Below are 20,110 nucleotides of genomic sequence, written 5' to 3'. Positions count from 1 at the left end.
GACTTTTGGTTGAGTTTCGGTGGATTGAAGAATGGTAAGTTTATCTTCGACAATCTGCAAGATGGATTGTTTGAATGAGGAGATATCAGTCTGCCTGGACTCTCTGATGGTATTTTTAATATCATCCAGTGGAAAGTGGCGGCAAGATGGACAACGCCAACTCAATCCGGGAACCGTAGTTATAAGATTTATAGCGTCACCCGGTATTCGCATGCATTCAGCATGGTACCGTCGCTGACAGGGACCTGCGCAGCCTAGATGCGGCTTGTTTCGAGACGAGCCTGCCGCCAAGTTGCAGAAACCACCTTTACTTCCTTATTATTATTATACTAATCATAAACACGCGTACTACGCAAAGAAAATTAGAAAGCACGCGGCGCGGAGGCTTGCAGCCAATATGTTTATGATATCGTTTTATGTGCGAATGATTTTTTTGCTTAAAGATTTAATTCAAGCTAGCATAAACATGATGCATTAAACGTGTACAATACCGTGTAGGTAGCCCTCCCTACAAGTGAAAGCCTTTCTAACTTTTAATAAACCTTCAGATGCCAGTTTTGATCAAACATCAGCATAATTTCAAAAATGATTTAGAAAAAACTAAAAATAAAAAATTTAAACGCGCTATATTTGCAAAACAAAGCATTTGTCTGACTCTGATTTAGCCTCTAAATAATTGTTATCCTATTCATTTATATGACATTAGGTATTGCGATTTAATGGTCTCCAAATTTAGCCTTTTAGTCGTGCCGTACATAATGCATTTTGCAAGCAAAAATAACGTAAGTTGTTTTACAGGTAAAAGCTACGTCAACCGAGCGCAGATCGGCTTTCAGCATTCGTCTGTTCCTAAAGGAATTCTGTGTCGAATTTCTAAATGGAGCCTACAACACTTTGATGTATCACGTAAAAGACAATTTGGTTAGGGCGAAATCGCAGGCCAACGACGAATCGTATTACTTGTGGGCTATTCGATTTTTCATGGAGTTCAACAGGTGCTACAAATTCGAGGTGAAGCTGGTTAGGTAAGTGCTTTCCGATATTTTTACAGTGTTTGCCGAGAGAAATCGAATAAACATAGGGTCGGTTGGTTTTCAAAACGAGTTTCAGATTCCAGATTTCTTTTTTTAATGGAAATATTTGTATTTGAGAAAGATTTGTCTATGATTGGTTAACAAGCTAAAATTTAAACAAAACTATGGAATTAGAAATTAATAGAAATAGAAAGTAAAATGTTTAAATAAAAAAGTTTTATAGTTGCTGAAGGAGTGTTTCAAATATATTGCGATGGGTATAGCTATGGTAAAAAACAAGATTTCGGAGGGTAAGCTAAATATAATAAAAATTATGTATATTTATTAAGCAAAAATATGGCTAATTACAATTAAGATAAATAGAATAATTCAAATAAAAATACTTTAATCAAAATATTAAACATAAACAGCGTTCCACTTAATTTGCAAATTATCATTAATCAATGCTGCTGCTGAGAATGGATGTTTCGAGCACATTAACAAACTAAATTCTAGGACTATGAGACAAACTGTTTTCTAGGACTATCTTGATCCAGATTAAAAATAGAGCATCTCGGTTCATTTTCTGGAAGACCTTAGAAAATCGTCCATGGAAAACCCGGACAGTACTTTTATAGGGGTTTTTCATGGACCGTTACAACATCCCGATTTTCTAGAAATACGCCTGTTATTAAGGAATCATGTCACAAGTCAAAATAGTAAGCAAGTCGAATAACAAATATACAGGGTGGTTCGGTTTCGATGGCGGAAAATTAAATGGCCGACGGAGAACGAAAAAATAATAAGTTTGCTATTATAAATAATATTCGAAAAATGATTCGTTAAAAAATTACAGGGTGTCAAAATTTTAATTAAAAAAATCAATTTTTTTTATTTTTCTTAAACCACTTTAGATATTTTAATGAAATTTGGCACGTTTAGACAGTTAATCAAGACGCATCTTTTTGTGCAAAAATTATTAATTTTATTTACCAGTGATGAATGATGAAAAAAATGATGCGCCACTGTTTTTTTTAAATTTCTTTTTTTTATGAAATCCTTGTTTAATTTAAAATAAAAAACATCTCTTTACTTGTTGTCGTACGACATACCGTTTGCAAGTAAAAATGCTGATTTATAAAAACACATAAGAAGATAACACATTTAATTCGTTTAAAAACAATAACAAAATAAAAACAATTAATAATTAAAGAAGTTGTTCAAAATGCAGCCCACCGATCTCAATACATTTTCTACACCGAGTTATTAAGGAGTTTATTGCAGCCAGTACCACAAAATGTTGATTTTGCATGTCATTACATGCTTCCTGAATTCTTAAGATTAATTCCTCTCTGTTAAATTCGGGATTAGCGTAAACTTTATCCTTTATGTTTCCCCAAACGTAAAAATCTAGTGGATTAAGATCCGGTGACCTGGGTGGCCAGGGTATTGGTCCAATACCATTTTGATCATTAATATCATTCCTCCCTAGCCGGTCAATCCACCTTCGAGGGTAATTATTATTAAGCCAGTTTCTTACACCTATTCCAAAATGTGGGGGGGGCTCCATCCAGTTGTATCCAACTTTCATGTCTCAAATTAATGGGTAAATCCTCAATGTAGTCCGGCAGACTATTATATAAAAACTCCCCTCAGAAATAGTTGTGAGTTTAGCCTTGGAGGTAGGCAATGCGGACCACAAACATTATCACGAATAACGCACAACCAAACATTAACGGAAAATTCATTTTGAAACGATCTTGGCCGAATTGCATGAGGATTCTGTTGTGCCCAAACATGAATGTTAAAGTATCTTGTCCAAAGTATCTTGTGTAAAAAGTCGGGATTTTCCTCTGTTGAGTTTAAAAGCCACTGAAAAAATCATACTCTCTTTTCAGCATCACCAGGGTGTAAACCCTGAACAGGCTGTAGGTGATATGCATGCCTGTGGTCAGCGTGTAAGGTTCGCAATATTTGAGATTTAGGAATTTGTAGTTGTTGAGCTGCCTTGCGAGAGCTCAGCCTTGGATTATTATCAAAAGTGCGCAATACACGATTTTCATTATTATTTCTCTGGTTTCGGTATTGTTCATTATTACTACGTAGACCAAAGTTCCTAAAATTTTGATGTGTTCTAATGAACACGCGAGCATCTGGAATTCTTCTATTTGGATACCGTCTTCGATATTCACGAACTGCCGCTTCCGCATTTCCATCACAAAATCCATAACAAAAATGAAGATCAGCGTATTTATTACTTGAAAAACGCATTTTTCACAATACTTTTAACAACACTGTTAACAATAGCAAAATTAATAAGTTAACCAACGCAATAATTTGACTTACTTAAATAATTAACTGTCATAATAAAATAAAAACAAACCGTCTTTTGTTTTATGCATGCATTGCCTTCTTGCCGGCATTATGATATTCATTATTTGAATTTCGGAATCCAGATTATTGTGTCTTTTTTAGCCAAATCAGAACAAAAACCCAACAGAATAATTTAGTCTGTAATTAAATTTAGTATTTTCATATTTTTTGTTTAATAAAAAAAAATCAGCATTTATAAAAATTTATTTTTTTACTCGCAAACAGTGTGTCGTACGACAAAAAGTAAAGAGATGTTTTTTATTTTAAATTAAACAAGGATTTCATAAAAAAAAGAAATAAAAAAAAAACCGTGGCGCATCATTTTTTTTAATTAAAATTAATTAAAATTGTATGAAGGTCGGCCCGCGCACACGTCACTGGTGAATAAAATTAATAATTTTTGCACAAAAAGATGCGTCTTGATCAACTGTCTAAACGTGCCAAATTTCATTAAAATATCTAAAGTGGTTTAAGAAAAATACAAAAAATTGATTTTTTTAATTAGAATTTTGACACCCTGTAATTTTTTAACGAATCATTTTTCGAATATTATTTATAATAGCAAACTTATTATTTTTTCGTTCTCCGTCGGCCATTTAATTTTCCGCCATCGAAACCGGATCACCCTGTATTACAAAAAGGAAATGATAAATTACAATTATTGGTATCTCACACAAAACAAAGATTACATATAATTAATTTATTAAGTATTAATTCTATTAAATACAATAAATTTAAGCACAGGGGCAAGAGGGGTGTTTTGTTCATAAACATATTGATCGATTCTCTGTTGTCAAGTTTATACGCATTTTCGAAAGAGAAAATTTTCAGCTATATATCAACACATATTGGATTAAAAATAAAAAGTAGAAATAGATATATGTTATTCTAAGAGCAAAAATAACATCTCCAAAGCAAAAAAAAATAATAACCTAATTCCTAAAACCGCTTCTAAAAAATTTGAAATGACAACACCGCAGGCATAAGTTGATGTCATCTTGCGATATATCATCTTGACAAACGGCATTGTATTTACATTCGAAATTTGTGAAGTTCTGTGTTTTTTATTTAGTTTTTGGTTGAAAAACGAAAAACGTTGAGTCATTCCAGTGTTTTTGTGAACTGTTATGATAGTAAAAACTTGTGCCGTTTGTGCTGCACCATGGGAAGAAGGCGATTTAACCGATCTTTTTACAAGTAAATACCAATATTGTAGTAACATAATATCAAGGGACAACCGTCGACATAAACGTAGAATAATAAAAAATTATTAAGAAGTCTATAATAATTATAAAATATTTAATGTCCATAAAAATGCTTTTTATTAGATAAAATACCTTTACTCTAATGAAGTACGTTAAAAAAACGCTTAAAGAGTTCATAAACGGGAATACTTTTTATAATTTAAAGCGTAATCTATTAATAATAAACATTTATCATGTAAATATTTTTGACGACGTCACTGGTAAAGATTACTTGTGTCGTTGGAATCAACAATGCGCTCGGGCAGCGTTGCGATGTTGTTACATTTTTCTTTAATATAAGTTATCTACATTCATTTAAATTTGAATGTTGACTTCTTTATAGAGTATCTTATCATATTTTATTAAAGGGAAATATTATTGTTTTGTGCCTGTCAAAATAAGTAAGTAACTAATTTTTTCTTCGACAAATTATTTTTGTTCCTAACACATTGATAACACTTTCAGATCAGTAATATTGAAACCACCTCAAAACATTATCCCAAAGTCCCAAATGCTTTAATTTTTCAATCAAACCTTTCCTACTCACTGTTTCAAATGCTCTCGAAAAATCTAGAAATACTGCTGTAGCGGGGGGTACTCACGTACTTGCCGTATGTCCACCCCCCAACCTTTGACGTCGCAGGGTATCCGTCAACCCCCCTCACTATTTCTTTGTACAGTTCTAGGAGAAAAGTCGACAAAATGCCTCGGGCGCCACTCTAAGTAATTAAAGGAGCTTAGAGTCTCCTCTAGCCTCTCGGGTAAGCCTTTAGACAGTGGAGAAACCAGGTAGAGATTGAAAGTAGACTGTCCGGTTATAATGAGATCTTATTGCTCTTAATCTTTATTATTACAATTACTAATAAGTAACAGGTTTGGTTGCTTAAAACTAAATGAACAAAAGTGTCCTTAAAATCTAACAATCCCCATTACCAATTTCTGTGATTAAGCACAGGCAATTATTTGGGAAAATGTACCGGAAAATTCGGCATTCTATTAATGACGCAAAATAGTATGATTTAAGGGACGGGATTATGATGTTTTGTACAAGCGGTTACGGATGACATTCGTTAAGCAAAGCCGGAAACTCAACACCAATCAAGCGAAGCAATCCCAATCAATCGGTCAACATTTACCTCTGCTCTGTTGCTATACGAAAAGTAATTATGACATCACGGACTTGGTTATTACTTGTCTCTCACCACTTTGAGAAGCCAAGTAATAATTAATAAACGCGGCTACTGCCTGCCCTACAAAACACGAAGAAAGATAGTGTCCAAGCAGTAGTTTTCATCAATCAAACAATTAAACGGAACGGTACGGCCGCGGACAGAGCAGAAAATAAAAAGTCAACAATAAAAATTATCAATTAAATACAAAATAAATCCGCAGTGAGTGTTTCTCCGGTTGCAAACAAGAATGTAACTTTTCGCGAACGGAATTAATGAAACGTTGGTTTAATCACCCGTTTACTACCTGCCCTACAAAACACGAAGAAAGATAGTGTCCAAACCACAGTTTTAAAATTAAATAAAACGGAACGGGACGGAACGATATCAATAGCAATGGATTCGATAAAGATCTTAATACGCGAGCTTGGAAGCGGCCGGTCAACTGTCAACAGGTGGCTCTTACCTAACCCAATTCACACTGTCAACGTCAAGACAAAATTAAACGTAAATATTGAAAATTTAACGGTATTGAAATATGGAAAAATTACTGGTACTTCGCTCGAAAGGTATGGTACGACCTTACTGCGACGAATGTGAATCCTTGGTGGACCTGGAACCTTTTTATACCCATCGCAGGAATTTGGATGCCGACAACTCACGAACATCTTCGGAACCAATCGTTAAATAAAAATGCAATTGGGAAAACTTAATGAAAATAGAGTTTTTCCTCATGAAAACGGTGCGGACTTGTAGGCTATGACCTTATATGGTAAACAAACTTAGTTTCAGCTCTCAAAACCGGGTATTTCTAGGTGAAAACAGCGGAACAAAAGCTGGCCACATGTGTACAAGAAAACCGGCTTTTCAGGAAAACCGCGGGAAACTGAATCATGATTTATATTATATTTTGCCACACCGGGCATGCCCCTTCATTTAACAGGGCTTCCCAAGGTAGGTAAACCTTGAAACTTGCAAAATAGAACATGTAAACAATGCAACAGCATGAAAGGAAAATTTCATGAAAATAACCGGAAAACTGGTAGCATAGTAATGAAAACCCTCTCAGTTTTAGGCATTTGTGATTCTTTATTATCCTAAGAATAACCAGGGCTGAAAACAATAAGGCCAGAGGCTACAACATAGTCAACGGAGAACTAGGCATAACCTATAAGAAATCAAACCTTTCCAGGATACTATCAGGCTAGAAACCTCTTTAAGTTGGTTTCTTTATGTATATTTACAATTATAAACCACTCATGACTCACAGGTAAAGCTTAAAATGTATCTTTTTATTATGTAAATTATAAATTTAGAGGTTAAAATGTTAACGGAGCAAAATTATCTAAGTTGTTCCATAAAAGACTGCCTGGGCTTACCCTTATTACTATAAAATAAAGACAAAATCTTGTAACTTCGTTACACTGCTAAAACGAGACTCAGAGTCAAGAGTGAAGTCAACAGACTCGGACATAAGTGATTCTCATGAAAGTTCGATGGGACAGAGCTAATTAATTTATTCCTGTTATAAAGTAGTAATGAAAACCCTCTCAGTTTTAGGCATTTGTGATTCTTTATTATCCTAAGAATAACCAGGGCTGAAAACAATAAGGCCAGAGGCTACAACATAGTCAACGGAGAACTAGGCATAACCTATAAGAAATCAAACCTTTCCAGGATACTATCAGGCTAGAAACCTCTTTAAGTTGGTTTCTTTATGTATATTTACAATTATAAACCACTCATGACTCACAGGTAAAGCTTAAAATGTATCTTTTTATTATGTAAATTATAAATTTAGAGGTTAAAATGTTAACGGAGCAAAATTATCTAAGTTGTTCCATAAAAGACTGCCTGGGCTTACCCTTATTACTATAAAATAAAGACAAAATCTTGTAACTTCGTTACACTGCTAAAACGAGACTCAGAGTCAAGAGTGAAGTCAACAGACTCGGACATAAGTGATTCTCATGAAAGTTCGATGGGACAGAGCTAATTAATTTATTCCTGTTATAAAGTAGTTATGAAGCCGTGCACATTTTTCAGCACTCAGAAAAGAGAACTTCAGAAGAAACGGAAAGAGAATTTAGTTCTCATTGAAATGTTCGTCAGTCACTTCACACAGAACCAAGTTTTAAGAATTTCTTTAATTTTTGTCATGGAATTTTTATTAAATGTTGTCATTAAACTATATGGTACGGAGGTCCTCGTAAAATTGTAAAACCTGAGGTTATATCGGGAAAAAAACTCACAGGTCCAGTGTTTACAAGCGACTTACTTTATTATTACCCATCCGTTGACAGTATGGTTGACATAAGAGTGACACATATTAAGACAAGTTCACATACTATATGTAACGCACCGCAATAAGTTGCTACATTTAAAGCATAATATTCAACACTCCCACTTGTGTAAATGTTTTCCAAATGTCAGTAAACACTAACCTAGCACTTAACAATTCCCAACTTATCTAAAAATCTATAATGCTTTTGAGAATTTAAACCTTTAGTCTCGGGGGTCTAATAGGTCAGCGGGCATATCAGATGTCTGTAAATATTTCAACACTATCAAGTTATCAGCAATCAGCTCTCGAATAAAATAATGCCTTACATCATTGTGTTTCGATCTTTTATGCAAACTTGGATTTACAGCCAGCCTACGTGCACTATGATTATCATTATAGAGAATTACTCCTTTCGATTCTAACATAAGCTCCTGGACTTAATTCCTTAAATATATGGCTTCCTTAGATGCTTCCGAGATAGCCATATATTCAGCCTCCGTGCTGCTTAACGCAACTGTCTTTTGCTTTCTACTTTTCCATGACACAATAGAACCAGAAATTTTAAAGCAAAATCCAGTATATCACTTTCTGTCGACTAAACTATTACCCCAATCAGCATCAACAAAACTTAACAAATCTTGATTATCATTATAATATTTTAATCCATAAGATTCCGTACCTTGCAAATATTTTAACAAACGTTTCCAATGACTCTCGTTATAACAATTGTTAAACTGACTTAAATAACTCACTGTAAAAGCAATATCAGGCCTAGTCAAAACACATAAGTACACCAAGCTACCCATGAGCTGCTGATATGGTAACCTTTCAACAGACACATTATCCTTAACTAAATTAACATTTGGTTCAATAGGTGTTGACACCTCTTTACAGGTACTCATATTGAATATCTTTAACAACTGTTCAATATACCTCTCTTGATCTATAAAAATCTCATTTTTATCCCTATTTATGTAACTCTCATTCCTGAACATTGTTTTAGCTCTCCTAGATCTTTAATCTTAAAATTAGAAGCTAACTCACATTTTAAAAGTTCTGTTTCTTAGAATTACCAAAAATGAAAAAATCGTCAATATAAAGCGCAATTACAATCATTCTGTCATCTTCACGTTTAAAGAATAAAAAAGGTTCAAATTCTGATTTCTTGTAATTTAAATTTTGCGACAAAACCTCAACCTTTTTATACCAAACTCTTGAGGATTGCTTTAACCCATAGATTGCCTTATTTAACTTTAATGCCTTATCAGAATTTGACACTTTTGGGCCTTTTGGCAACTTCATGAAAACATTTTCTTTCAGTTGTCCATTTAAAAATGCCAACTTCAAAATTAAGCTTCACAGACAAAGCCAACAACAATCTTAGATTTGAGTGTCTGGCAACTGGAGAAAAAGTTTCTTCAAAATCAATTCCATACCTTTGAGTATATGCTTTGGCCACCAACCTGGCTCTATATGTCACATTTTGGGCAGCATTATGCGTCTTAAATACCCACTTACACTCCACTATACTACCATTTTCTGGAGCATCCACCAAATCCCATGCCACGTCACAGGATCATCCAAATCTGGCTTCTCACCTATCAGATAAGTCACATAGTCACTGGAAGTTTTTACCTTAGGTATTCTGCTTGACCTTCTTGACCTTCTTGCCTCCCTTCAGTTAAACTGTCACTCGCCTCCTCCATAGTTTGGTACTCCACACAGTCTCCCACTGAAACTGAGTCTCCTATTGAAACTGAGTCTCTAATAATTTCGGGCTTGTTCATTGTAATTGTTGTTTCATTAACATCAGATGGCTTCTCCATTATTATAACATCCCTACTTGTGGTTACAGCCCCTGTCTCTGGATTATATACTCGATAGCTCTTTATAACCAAGATATGTTTTACAGCTTTCTTATCCCATTTTAATGTCCTTTGTTTTGGAATATGCAGCATCACAATGCCACCAAATATTCTTACATTCATGACATCAGGCTTCCTGCTATACAACAATTCAAATGGAGTTTTGCTAAGTCCTGAAGCCATACTTCTATTTCGTAAATAGGCAGCTGTATGAACTGTTTCTGCCCAAAACTTCTTGTCCACTGTCACTAAAGGGCACATCCTATGGTGCTTAAGAATCACGAGTAATGCCAGCGCTATGAAGGTGTCTGTGGATATTTTTCTTATTAAGTTCTGTAATGTTTAGGAAAGATGTGCTTTGGGAGTTGATTCCAGACTTGCACTCCATAGAAAGGAGTCCCGATATAGCTATGTTCTAGATGTCTGTGTCACATTTGCCTATCTTGCATGAATAGCTCTTAATGGAATGATATAGCAGTTTAGAAGAGCATTTATCGTGATGGTATCGATGAAACAGAGTAAGGACCGTCACCATCCTTCTACCGTCATACTGTCGAAGGTTCTATCTTCTGGATCTCCTATAAGCCGTATGGTTCTCTACATGAGAGAGTATACTACCAAAGAGTATAATACTAAAGAGGACAAATCTGAGCCTTATAAAGTATCAGAAGTTGTTGTTGTATATACAGCCTTTTCGTCTTAAAAAAAGTCCCAAGGTTTCGAGAAGCTGCTTTAGCTATTCCCACTACATGATGATGACAAAACAGATTGCTTCCAACCTTTACACCTAACGAGCGAGTCTTAGCTGCATTAAGCTTAACTGATTAAGCTGAATTGCCCCACCCCACTCCAAAATGACGTTAAGATTGGCATTAATAGTTTTTACCTGGCGACGCCTTTGGCACTGGGTGTCGGCTGAAGTCATCTAGTTGGCAATGTACTATCATCAGTAAAGCTATAAATTGGATTAGAAGTCTTGTCGACAAGGTCGTTGATATGTAACACGAAAAGGGTAGGGGACAAGATCCATCCCTGAGGGACACCAGAGTTAATTTGAAACCTACACCTTGCATAGGTCCATCAACGATGACCTGGATGAATTATAGTTATAAATGAAGCTCCCAAGCCAAGCAAATCTTGGTGGTAAACTATAGGAGTACAGTTTGTTTAAGAAGTTTTCATACCAGACCCTATCGAATGCCTTTGAAATATTAAGAGCTATTGTGGGGGATTTACCATATTTCTCGATAGCTTCGGTTCAAACATGTTTGACATAGGTCAATAGGTCGCCAGTAGATCTGTGTCTTCGAAAGCCGTACTGGCTCTCGCTTATGATCTTGGTGGACTCCAGGTATTTCAAAATTTGCTAGTTGACAAGTTTTTTCATTAGCTTGGCGATCACCGAGACTGGACGGTCATTGATGGGCATTTCTTTTTTTTTGTTTTTGGGTATCGGTTAATTCTTCGCAAGTTTTCAGTCTCCACGAAGAGACTTCTTCTGTATTTAAACCTATATGTACAGCTGCTCAGGTCCCTAAGAATCGATTAATTATTCGAGGTTATCTTAACTTGTATTCACTTATGTCCTCTTTGGGATTTCCACAGTCTCCGATATGGCATGATATCGTTCCAGTTGAAAAATTGTTGTATCCTTGCTCAGTGTTATATATTTGTGAGGTCTAGGCCTTACTATTCCTATCCCAACTCCTCATAGCGTCTTTAGTTCATCTGTGTACCGCATTTGCCATTCATCCCGTACTCACCTTGAATTTGCGCACCATTCTTCCCTTATATTCCCTGTATTTCCTATCGAAACTATTGTATAGCTGTATTGAGCGGTGCTACGTTTAAGAGGTTCCATGCCTAGCATTGGGGTTAATTTCAGGGCCTCTGTGACGCATAGACATGCGATTCTTTGTAGCCTGCATTGTCTCGATATGGCTGTCTTCGGCTCAGTTTTCATCCACGATACCAGAGCCTTGTACAATATGGTGGGTCTTACCCTCTGGTAATATATCCAATAGGTCATGTAGGATGACCCCAGGATCTACCAAGTAGTTCTCTTGCGGTCCAAAGATTCGTCGTGTCTTTTTCCAGTAACTGTTCGAGGTGCGATACTCAGGTGACTTTTCTATCCAGGGCGAGACCCAGATATTTCACCCTTTGCCTGGGAATCCTAATAGTTGATTTGTCCATCTGATAGGCGAACTGGTTACTAAGTTCCCGATGACCTGGTTCGTCGCCTTTCGCTCAATTTGTGGCCATGCCACTTGAATGTCAGTATCCGAAGCCCCAAACCTGAAGTCAGGAAAGTGAGTTCTAAGAAGAAGCACTAATATCTCATTAAAAGTATCTGTATAGGTACCATTCCATCTTTCAGTATGCATATCGGATTCGTGCCTCCTTCTGAAGGGCTTTATGCAGCCTGGCTGTGGCTGGGACGTCCTTAAGAAAACTTCCATGATTTCCTTACGGACTTCCTTCACTCCCTGTTAAAGGTGGTTGGGGCTTTTCTATACAATTCCCAATTTTTAATTCTTTTGGCTCTCTATTGAATTCCAATCTTGCTTTGCTGCGCAGTTTCTCTAAGATTTCTATTCGACCAAGGTATGAAATGAGGATATTATCGTATCAGTTAGTTTCTCTACTGATGCATCCAATTCCTCAGATGTTGTAATGGAAAATGTGTTTCTAGTGATTCTAGAGTGCAGATCTTGCGAGTGGATTCTATTGGTCCAATCTATTGCCCTGATGTTTCTGTAGAGCGATTGACTCTTTAACGATTTTCTTTCTGATGTGTTTGATGATCCGACATGAGTCCTCTTCAGAGACCCTCCAGTCATTTGAAGAGATTTGTTAGCTATGAGGGTCAGATCAAAAACCTCTCCTCTAATGGCGTTGCAAAACGTTAAATTATTTCTACTACTTGCAATCCCCATGTTAGGGTATTCTAGCAGTGACGCACCTCTTTTGTTCGTGTCCGTGCTTCTCCATACTGTATTGTCGGCATTCGCATCACAACCAATGATCAGGGTCTATCTATAGCATCTACAATATTCCACTAGTCTCTTAATATTCAAAGGTGGTGCTTTGTCTGTGTCCCCCTGAAAGTAGGCTAAGGCAATAACGAATTCTCTCCTGCTTCCGTTTGGGTCCAATTCGACTAGCACCACAGCAGGGTCACCTTCCATAAATTATCTAATTAACATCGGTGTGGTAACATCAAGCGCAGCCCTTGCCTTGGCTGTGCCCGTGTCATAAATTACCTGAGTGTTTTGTATTGAGGCTTCGTATGCGGACCAGTAGTAGTAGTGCCACCAGTAAACCTTCTGCTAATATCGGTAATCCAAGATCTTGATCGTCTCTAGCGCAGTCCAGTTTGGAAAGTATCCAACTGCAGGCGAGGTTGAGGAATCTTGTGTTCCTCTATGGCATTCAGCGAGATTCCCTTCCATGGTGTCTAATCGGTGATGTTTACCTTCGCCTATTCAACTGACGCGCTATCCTTAAAATGCAGGAGTAGATATCCTGCCTTGCAAATACAGCCCAGAAAAGCAGGTGTTGGGAAATAACCCAACAACACCCTTTTCTGTCATCGAGATGTATTTATTTTTTAATTGCTCTATGTTCATAATTTTAAGGACATCATCGATTCCTAGAAGGTTCCCACAGGTTAGAAAATAATCAATTTGAAGTGGTTTCTTTTAAACGTTTCAAACTTTTAAGAAAAACAAATATAACCCATAAATTGCCATAAAACTGTCAGGCTCTTAGGTCTTAAGCCGGTTTTCACATCCCTTGTTTATGAAAGAGGCACTTATTGAACATCTTTACACCCACTAACTAAAACAAGCTGGTAAAAAAGTCGTAGGTCAAAATTTAGGAAAACAGTTGTTGTAGAAGTCAAGTTGGGTTACGAGTTACCCGTATTCCCTTTACTCTTTCAACCCTAATATGGGTCTCCCTCTCTGTCCAGACTCTTGATAGCAAAATACTGGTCCAAGAGTTGCAGTATATAGTCGGGTTGAGTTACTGTCACAGTCAAGTTGAGGTACTGTCGTCGAGAAGTAGTGTGTGCGTCGAGTCGCGAGTCGTAGTCGGATGGGAGTGAGAAGTTGCTCACGGAAGTTTTCCTCTATTATCCCCAATACCCCTAATACCCAAGACGGGTTTTTCTCTTTCTCTCTCTCTCTCTTTACACCTTTAATGACCTAGAAAGGACAGTAAGCACCCTTATACTTTAAACCCAGTAAAAAAATTTTCTGTATTATTGTCGCTAGTTATAAGCTCGGTCGTCGTGTGTTGATACGTTCAAGTAATTAACCCGTTGTAATTAGAGTATAAGAACCATTGTTAGTAGTTAGTAAGAAGTGAGTGAAGTTACCTGCTAAGAAGCAAAGTGAGTGTAAATAAGGTAAAATTAAGTATACAAAAGGACAGCAAAGACAATTCATAGTTTACAACTGCTTTACTGAATAACTGTTCCATTTTCCTGTCTTCAGATCTAATAAATGACCATAATTTATATTGTTGAAAGTTTGTTTCATTTATTAAGTTAATTGGTTCAGCGCCATATAAGCTGTGGTCCTTCGATAAATATACAGATAAACAATTACAATCCACTAGTACTCTCCAGTGGCACAATTAAACAATTGTTTTATAAAGTTTTGTTGGCTAGATGTCTTTGTATGAGGCAGTAGGCCTTTATATGAGGCTGCATGGCCTCACTGGACTCTTTTTTTCACTGACAAACTGAAATTACTTACTTAATGTACTCCAGGATACATAAATCTTTCTATTAATAGTATAACTTGTCAAGTTGTCAAGCAACGCTTCAAAAACATCTTACTGGCAATTATTTTAATAGCCAGGGAACACTTTACATTATTTCCATTTGGGTTTTGGCCTCTTTTTTCTTTTATAAAATACAGAATTACCATGACAACCACACCCGTTATTAATGATCCATAAGTAATGAGTTATTACTCATGGGGTAAGTAATTGGTTTTATTAATTATTAAAAATACGTGAATAATAAGCCTTTTATTAAACGGTTGTAGAAAGAATATTTTTTAATTAAATAACTTATGCAGTTTAGCTACTATCCCATACGAAATATTAAATATAGACCGTACTTGAAATCTCTTTTCCGCTACTTGATTTGGATTTTCGGTTTCCCAATAATGATGATTGTGCTTGTTAAAAACCCTACAGTTGGTGGAACGAGCTTATTTAATCCATACATTTTTTATTGTAAAAACGTAATTTTCTTTTTCATAAAGACCTTTTTGGGAGAAAACCAACCGGCAAAATTATAATTTGTTTGGATAATCATTTTTGCTTAACCGATGTGCAAGTTATTCCAGTTAAGAAAAGAAACGTTTTCTTTCCCGTATATTCAAGAAATTTAAGATATCCAATCAATATATTTTAGCTTATATTTGAAACTCGTAATAAAAAAACAGTTGCATAAAAAATAGTGATCGACCGATATATCGGCCGAGAGCCGATTATCGGTATCGGCCGATAGATATAAACATATCGGCCGATGTGTAAAAAAATAACCATAGCAGTTTAAAAGATTTTATTTTTTTATTTTTAAATTTAAAGTATAATTCAAACAACTTAATCTTAAGAAATTATGGTAGATATAATATGAAATAGAGGAATTTAATATGAATAATGAAGTTTAGGGAGTTTAGGCAAATTATCATGTAAAAATATCAGTCTCTCGGTTATTTCTGGATTCAGCCGATTCCTTTTCGCCGAATTTACGGTTCCAGCTTCTGAAAATATTTGCTCACTTGCAACAATGCCAACTGGTGCAGATAAATATATAAGAGCGTGATTATATAATAATGGTAGAACTTCTCGTTTTTCTTGCCACCAAGAAATAGGATTCGCTTTTCTTTCAAGAAGAGGATATTTTTTATATTCTGCAATTCCAGCATTCACTTCTTCACAAATGGATGCTCTAGAAGATGATTTTGTGTCACAAGATGTTGTTGGAATGGTTTTTGTTGTTATGGAGCTCATCCCTTCTCCGGCAAATTCTTCGTACACTTCCCAAAACAGATTTTGGCCAGATCTAGACTCAGGTTCAGAAGTTCGAGCATATTAGCAAGTGGTTTGTCGTCATCACTATCAATTTCTATAGTTTCATTTATTGTATCTGAAATGACAGGGGAACTAGAATGTTCTACAGATTTATTGGTTTCTTTTATTAGCGACTTTAGATTTGTAGTTATGTATTCGCATATAAAATTACGGTCTTTTGTTGTAAAAAAATTGTCTTTTAAGCGAGGATCCAAGAAAGTCGCGATGGTATAATATTTTTTTAGAAATATATTCTGAAATCGTTTATTTAAGCTGCTTTTCAATCCTTCTTTCCTTGTACCTACTCCTGCAAAATTAGCGTTTTCTTTGTTAAGATAGGCAGTGATAGTCGAAACAAATGGAATGACTTCAGATATGCAGCAGTCTGAGGAACTTGTAATTTTTGTAATGTCTTCAAATGGCTTTAACAAATTTAAAACGCTTCCAACTAATTCCCATTCGGAAAATGTCAAGTCTGTAACAGTCCCATGATCCAAAATATATAAATTTACCGCTTGTTTTTGTTCAAGTAGGCGAGAGAGTAGATAAAATGAGGGATTCCAACGTGTTTGTACATCCTGGAAAAGTTTATGTTTGGGAAGGTTTAGTTGTTCTTGAAGTTTACTTAGTTTATCGCAAGCAGTTTGAGAGTGATTGAAATGCGAAACGATTTTTCTTGATATTGCTATTAAATCACTGACTGCACGTTGAGTTCCTATAGCATCCTGTATTACAAGTTGTAAAGAATGAATGAAGCATGCTTCATAATTTACTTTTGCCTTAACAAAACCATTCCTCATATTGGCAGCATGGTCTGCTAATACTAAGTGAATATGTTCCTTTTTTATATTCCATTCTTGTAACAAAGAATGAAATGCTTCAGCTATGGCGTCTCCTGTATGAGATCCTGAAAACTTCTTGCAGGCAAGTGAAAAATGGGATCTCTGGTTTAAACTTAAACATGTTTTTTCAAAAAAATGGATTGTGACAGACAAAAAAGAACTGTTTGTATATTTGCGCGTCCAAATATCTGTAGTAAAAGATGCTTTTCCCAACATATTTGAAATTGTTTAAGTCACTGTGCTGACACGTTGTGCTTTACATCTTGGGTAAATATCTGGTACAACTTTTTCTCTGAAGTATCTGTCAAAAGGAATTTGATCATTTGGAATTGCTGTCTTCAGTAACCGAGTAAAGCCACCATCTGATACAATGCTGAATGGCTGATTATCTAAACATATCATTTCACCTATAAGGCAGTGAAACTCCTTCGCTTTGGATAAACTGATGTCCCACTTTTGCATTTGCTTGAAAGAGTCAGCCAGTGAGACTTGCAATACCTTAGAGTTAGAAGTAGAAGTACTTCTAGAAGGTCCAGCCGTTTCTAAAAAAAAACAATAGACTCAGGGTGATCAAAAAATCAAATTAAATTATTAATAAAATGATTTAAAGTGATGAAAAAGACAAATTTTTTCCCTCCTACACAAATTTCTTTAATTTCCCCAAATTCCCAACAATACAGGGTGATTCAAAAGTAAGCGGCATCCTTTCAGGGGCGTAATCCTTGTATGAAAATAAGGCAAAAAGTTCATATTAATATGGGTTCGAAATTGCTTCCTAAGGGAGCTACGCCCCTTTGAATAGGACCCCTTGAAGACAATTTTTTCTCTATAACTTTAAAACCCTTTAGAATTAAATTTTAAAAATTGGTGTACTGCATAAACATTTCGTTGTGAATAAGATTCTAAATTCAAATTTTTTAAATTTTATTCAGGTGCGTCGCATGCGGGGGTTGGTAAGGGTAAAACATCTCTTTTTCTTTTACTCTTTAGGTTATTGTGATTTTGTTTGAAAATTATAAAATTTTAGAGTCTTATACGTAAAAAAGGTACTCTTAGTTCAATTCGATAGAGCGTACCATTTACGAGAAAAGCGACTTTGAAAATGTTCTGATTGCGTATGTTTATTGATGAAAATTAATTCGCATTACGATGGACAAAAAAGACACATTTTACTCACATTTTATTTAACAATTTATAGAAAGTGTTCAAAATTATTACCATTCGCGTCACGGCAAGCTCTTAATCTTTTTATTAGATTATGGTGTACACGTGGTAGAATTCTTGGATTGTTTTTAATTGTCTGAAATCCTTCCTCTATTCTTTGCCTGAGAACATCAATATTGGGTATAGGGCGGGAATAAACTAGTTGTTTTAGATGTCCCCATAAATAAAAATCAAGGGGGTTTAGGTCAGGAGACCGTGGTGGCCATGGCACTGGACCCCCACGACCTATCCAGCGGTTTTGATAGGCATTATTTAAATGTTCTCTAGCGAGAATGCTAAAATATGGGGGAGCACCATCGTGCATAAACCACATTTGTGCTCGTAATTGAAGTGGTAGATTTTCTAATATTTGTGGTAATTCATTCTGTAAAAAAATTGTGTAAATTTGTCCTTTAAGTCGTTGCGGCATAAATACAGGTCTAAACTAAAAACTATAAATACAGGTCTAAACACACGTTTAAACTAAACTGCTGCTGATATGCCTTCTGTACCGTAGCATGGGGATTCTCATCCGTCCATAGGTGGTTGTTGTGGAAATTGAAAATTCCGTTTCTTGTGAAGCCGGCCTCGTCAGTAAATAAAATTTTCTTCTCAAAATTTTCAAAAGCAACGCGGTTTTCTTCTAGCCAATTACAGAAGTGTACACGAGGAAGGAAATCTCGCTCTTCCAAAGCCTGAACCCGTTGAATATGATGAGGGTAAAGTAACATATCGTGCAAAATTCTCCATACGGTTGACTGAGAGGACCCTTCTTGATTTACGATGATGCGAGTGCTCAAAGATGGATCTTCTTCAATACGATCTAGCACGCTTTCTTCTAATGCTAGGGTTCTGGCATTTCTTGGTCGCCCAACAACTTCCTGTCTTTAAAATGTTCCTTAAGCAAAATTTAAGTAGATATTATGCGATATTACTCACATTTTTGAATTTACCTGTTTCCCTTAAATTACGATCTACTCTTGCGAAAACCGTACGGTGTGGCACTCGTCGATTAGGAAATGCCTCATGATACAATTGTCTTGCTTCAACACAATTACCAAATGCTCTTCTAAACATGTGAGTATCAGCTTGTTCTTGATACGTAAAATCCAAGTTTGCTTTTTAAACTTAGAAATACAAAGTACCAAACTCAACAAAGGCAATCCCCTTCTTATTAATAATAAATAGTAATTTGTAAAACACTCTATGAAACTAATTTTACTTTGACAAAGTAAATTGTATTTTACAATGACATTTATCAGTCATTTAAATGCCAAAAACCAAAAAACAACCGCCAACTTCGTTTTAAATGCGTATCCAGTAATTTTATTATGTATTAAACATACGCAATCAGAAAATTTTCAAAGTCGATTTTCTCGTAAATGGTACGCTCTATCGAATCCTTTTTTACGTATAAGACTCTAAAATTTTATAATTTTCAAACAAAATCACAATAACCTAAAGAGTAAAAGAAAAAGGGATGTTTTACCCTTACCAACCCCCGCGCTGTGTGACGCACCTGAACAAAATTTAAAAAATTTGAATTTAGAATCTTATTCACGATGAAATGTTTATGCAGTACACCAATTTTCAAAATTTAATTCTAAAGGGTTTTAAAGTTATAGAGAAAAAATTGTCTTCAAGGGGTCCTATTCAAAGGGGCGTAGCTCCCTTAGGAAGCAATTTCGAATCCATATTAATATGAACTTTTTGCCTTATTTTCATACAAGGAATACGCCCCTGAAAGGATGCCGCTTACTTTTGAATCACCCTGTATACTAAATTCTTCACATTTTTAGCAAAAAATCTTTAGCTGGTTTGCCCTTGGGGGTAATTTTTTATGCAAATTCCCTTAAAATTCCTTAAATTCCTTAGAACATTGAAAGGCTAGAAGTAGCATGGCGTGGAACTAAGGAACAGGTTTGTTTGCTTGCAACATCTCTGATGCAAAATGCTTATAGAGAAATGGCAAAAATCACTTTTAATATCATAAAAATTTTCAGTTGTTTCCGAAGGCTCAA

The 20,110-nt window shown here is 35.6% G+C and overlaps 1 protein-coding gene and 1 long non-coding RNA gene across 3 annotated transcripts in view; both read left to right on the top strand.

Moving 5' to 3' along the window:
* The window catches only part of LOC126745138 (protein timeless homolog), an 817,207-nt gene that overhangs the window by 160,227 nt on the left and 636,870 nt on the right, over nt 1-20,110 (top strand). Inside the window, exon 6 of the mRNA XM_050452863.1 lies at nt 799-1,025. Coding sequence (XP_050308820.1) covers nt 799-1,025 — 227 coding nt within the window. The remainder of the gene's footprint in view (nt 1-798; nt 1,026-20,110) is intronic.
* On the top strand, nt 5,535-7,750 carry LOC126745143 (uncharacterized). 2 transcript variants are annotated; one of them, XR_007663441.1, is made up of 3 exons: nt 5,535-6,541; nt 6,615-6,753; nt 7,354-7,750. It is a non-coding gene; the product is annotated as an uncharacterized LOC126745143 (long non-coding RNA). The 2 variants fall into 2 exon arrangements; XR_007663440.1 differs by lacking the exon at nt 7,354-7,750 and adding an exon at nt 6,869-7,310.

Source organism: Anthonomus grandis, chromosome 15, assembly GCF_022605725.1.
Source record: "Anthonomus grandis grandis chromosome 15, icAntGran1.3, whole genome shotgun sequence".
NCBI lineage: Eukaryota > Metazoa > Arthropoda > Insecta > Coleoptera > Curculionidae > Anthonomus > Anthonomus grandis.
The sequence above is the reverse complement of the archived record's forward strand: the minus strand, read 5'-3'. Positions and strand labels throughout refer to the sequence as shown.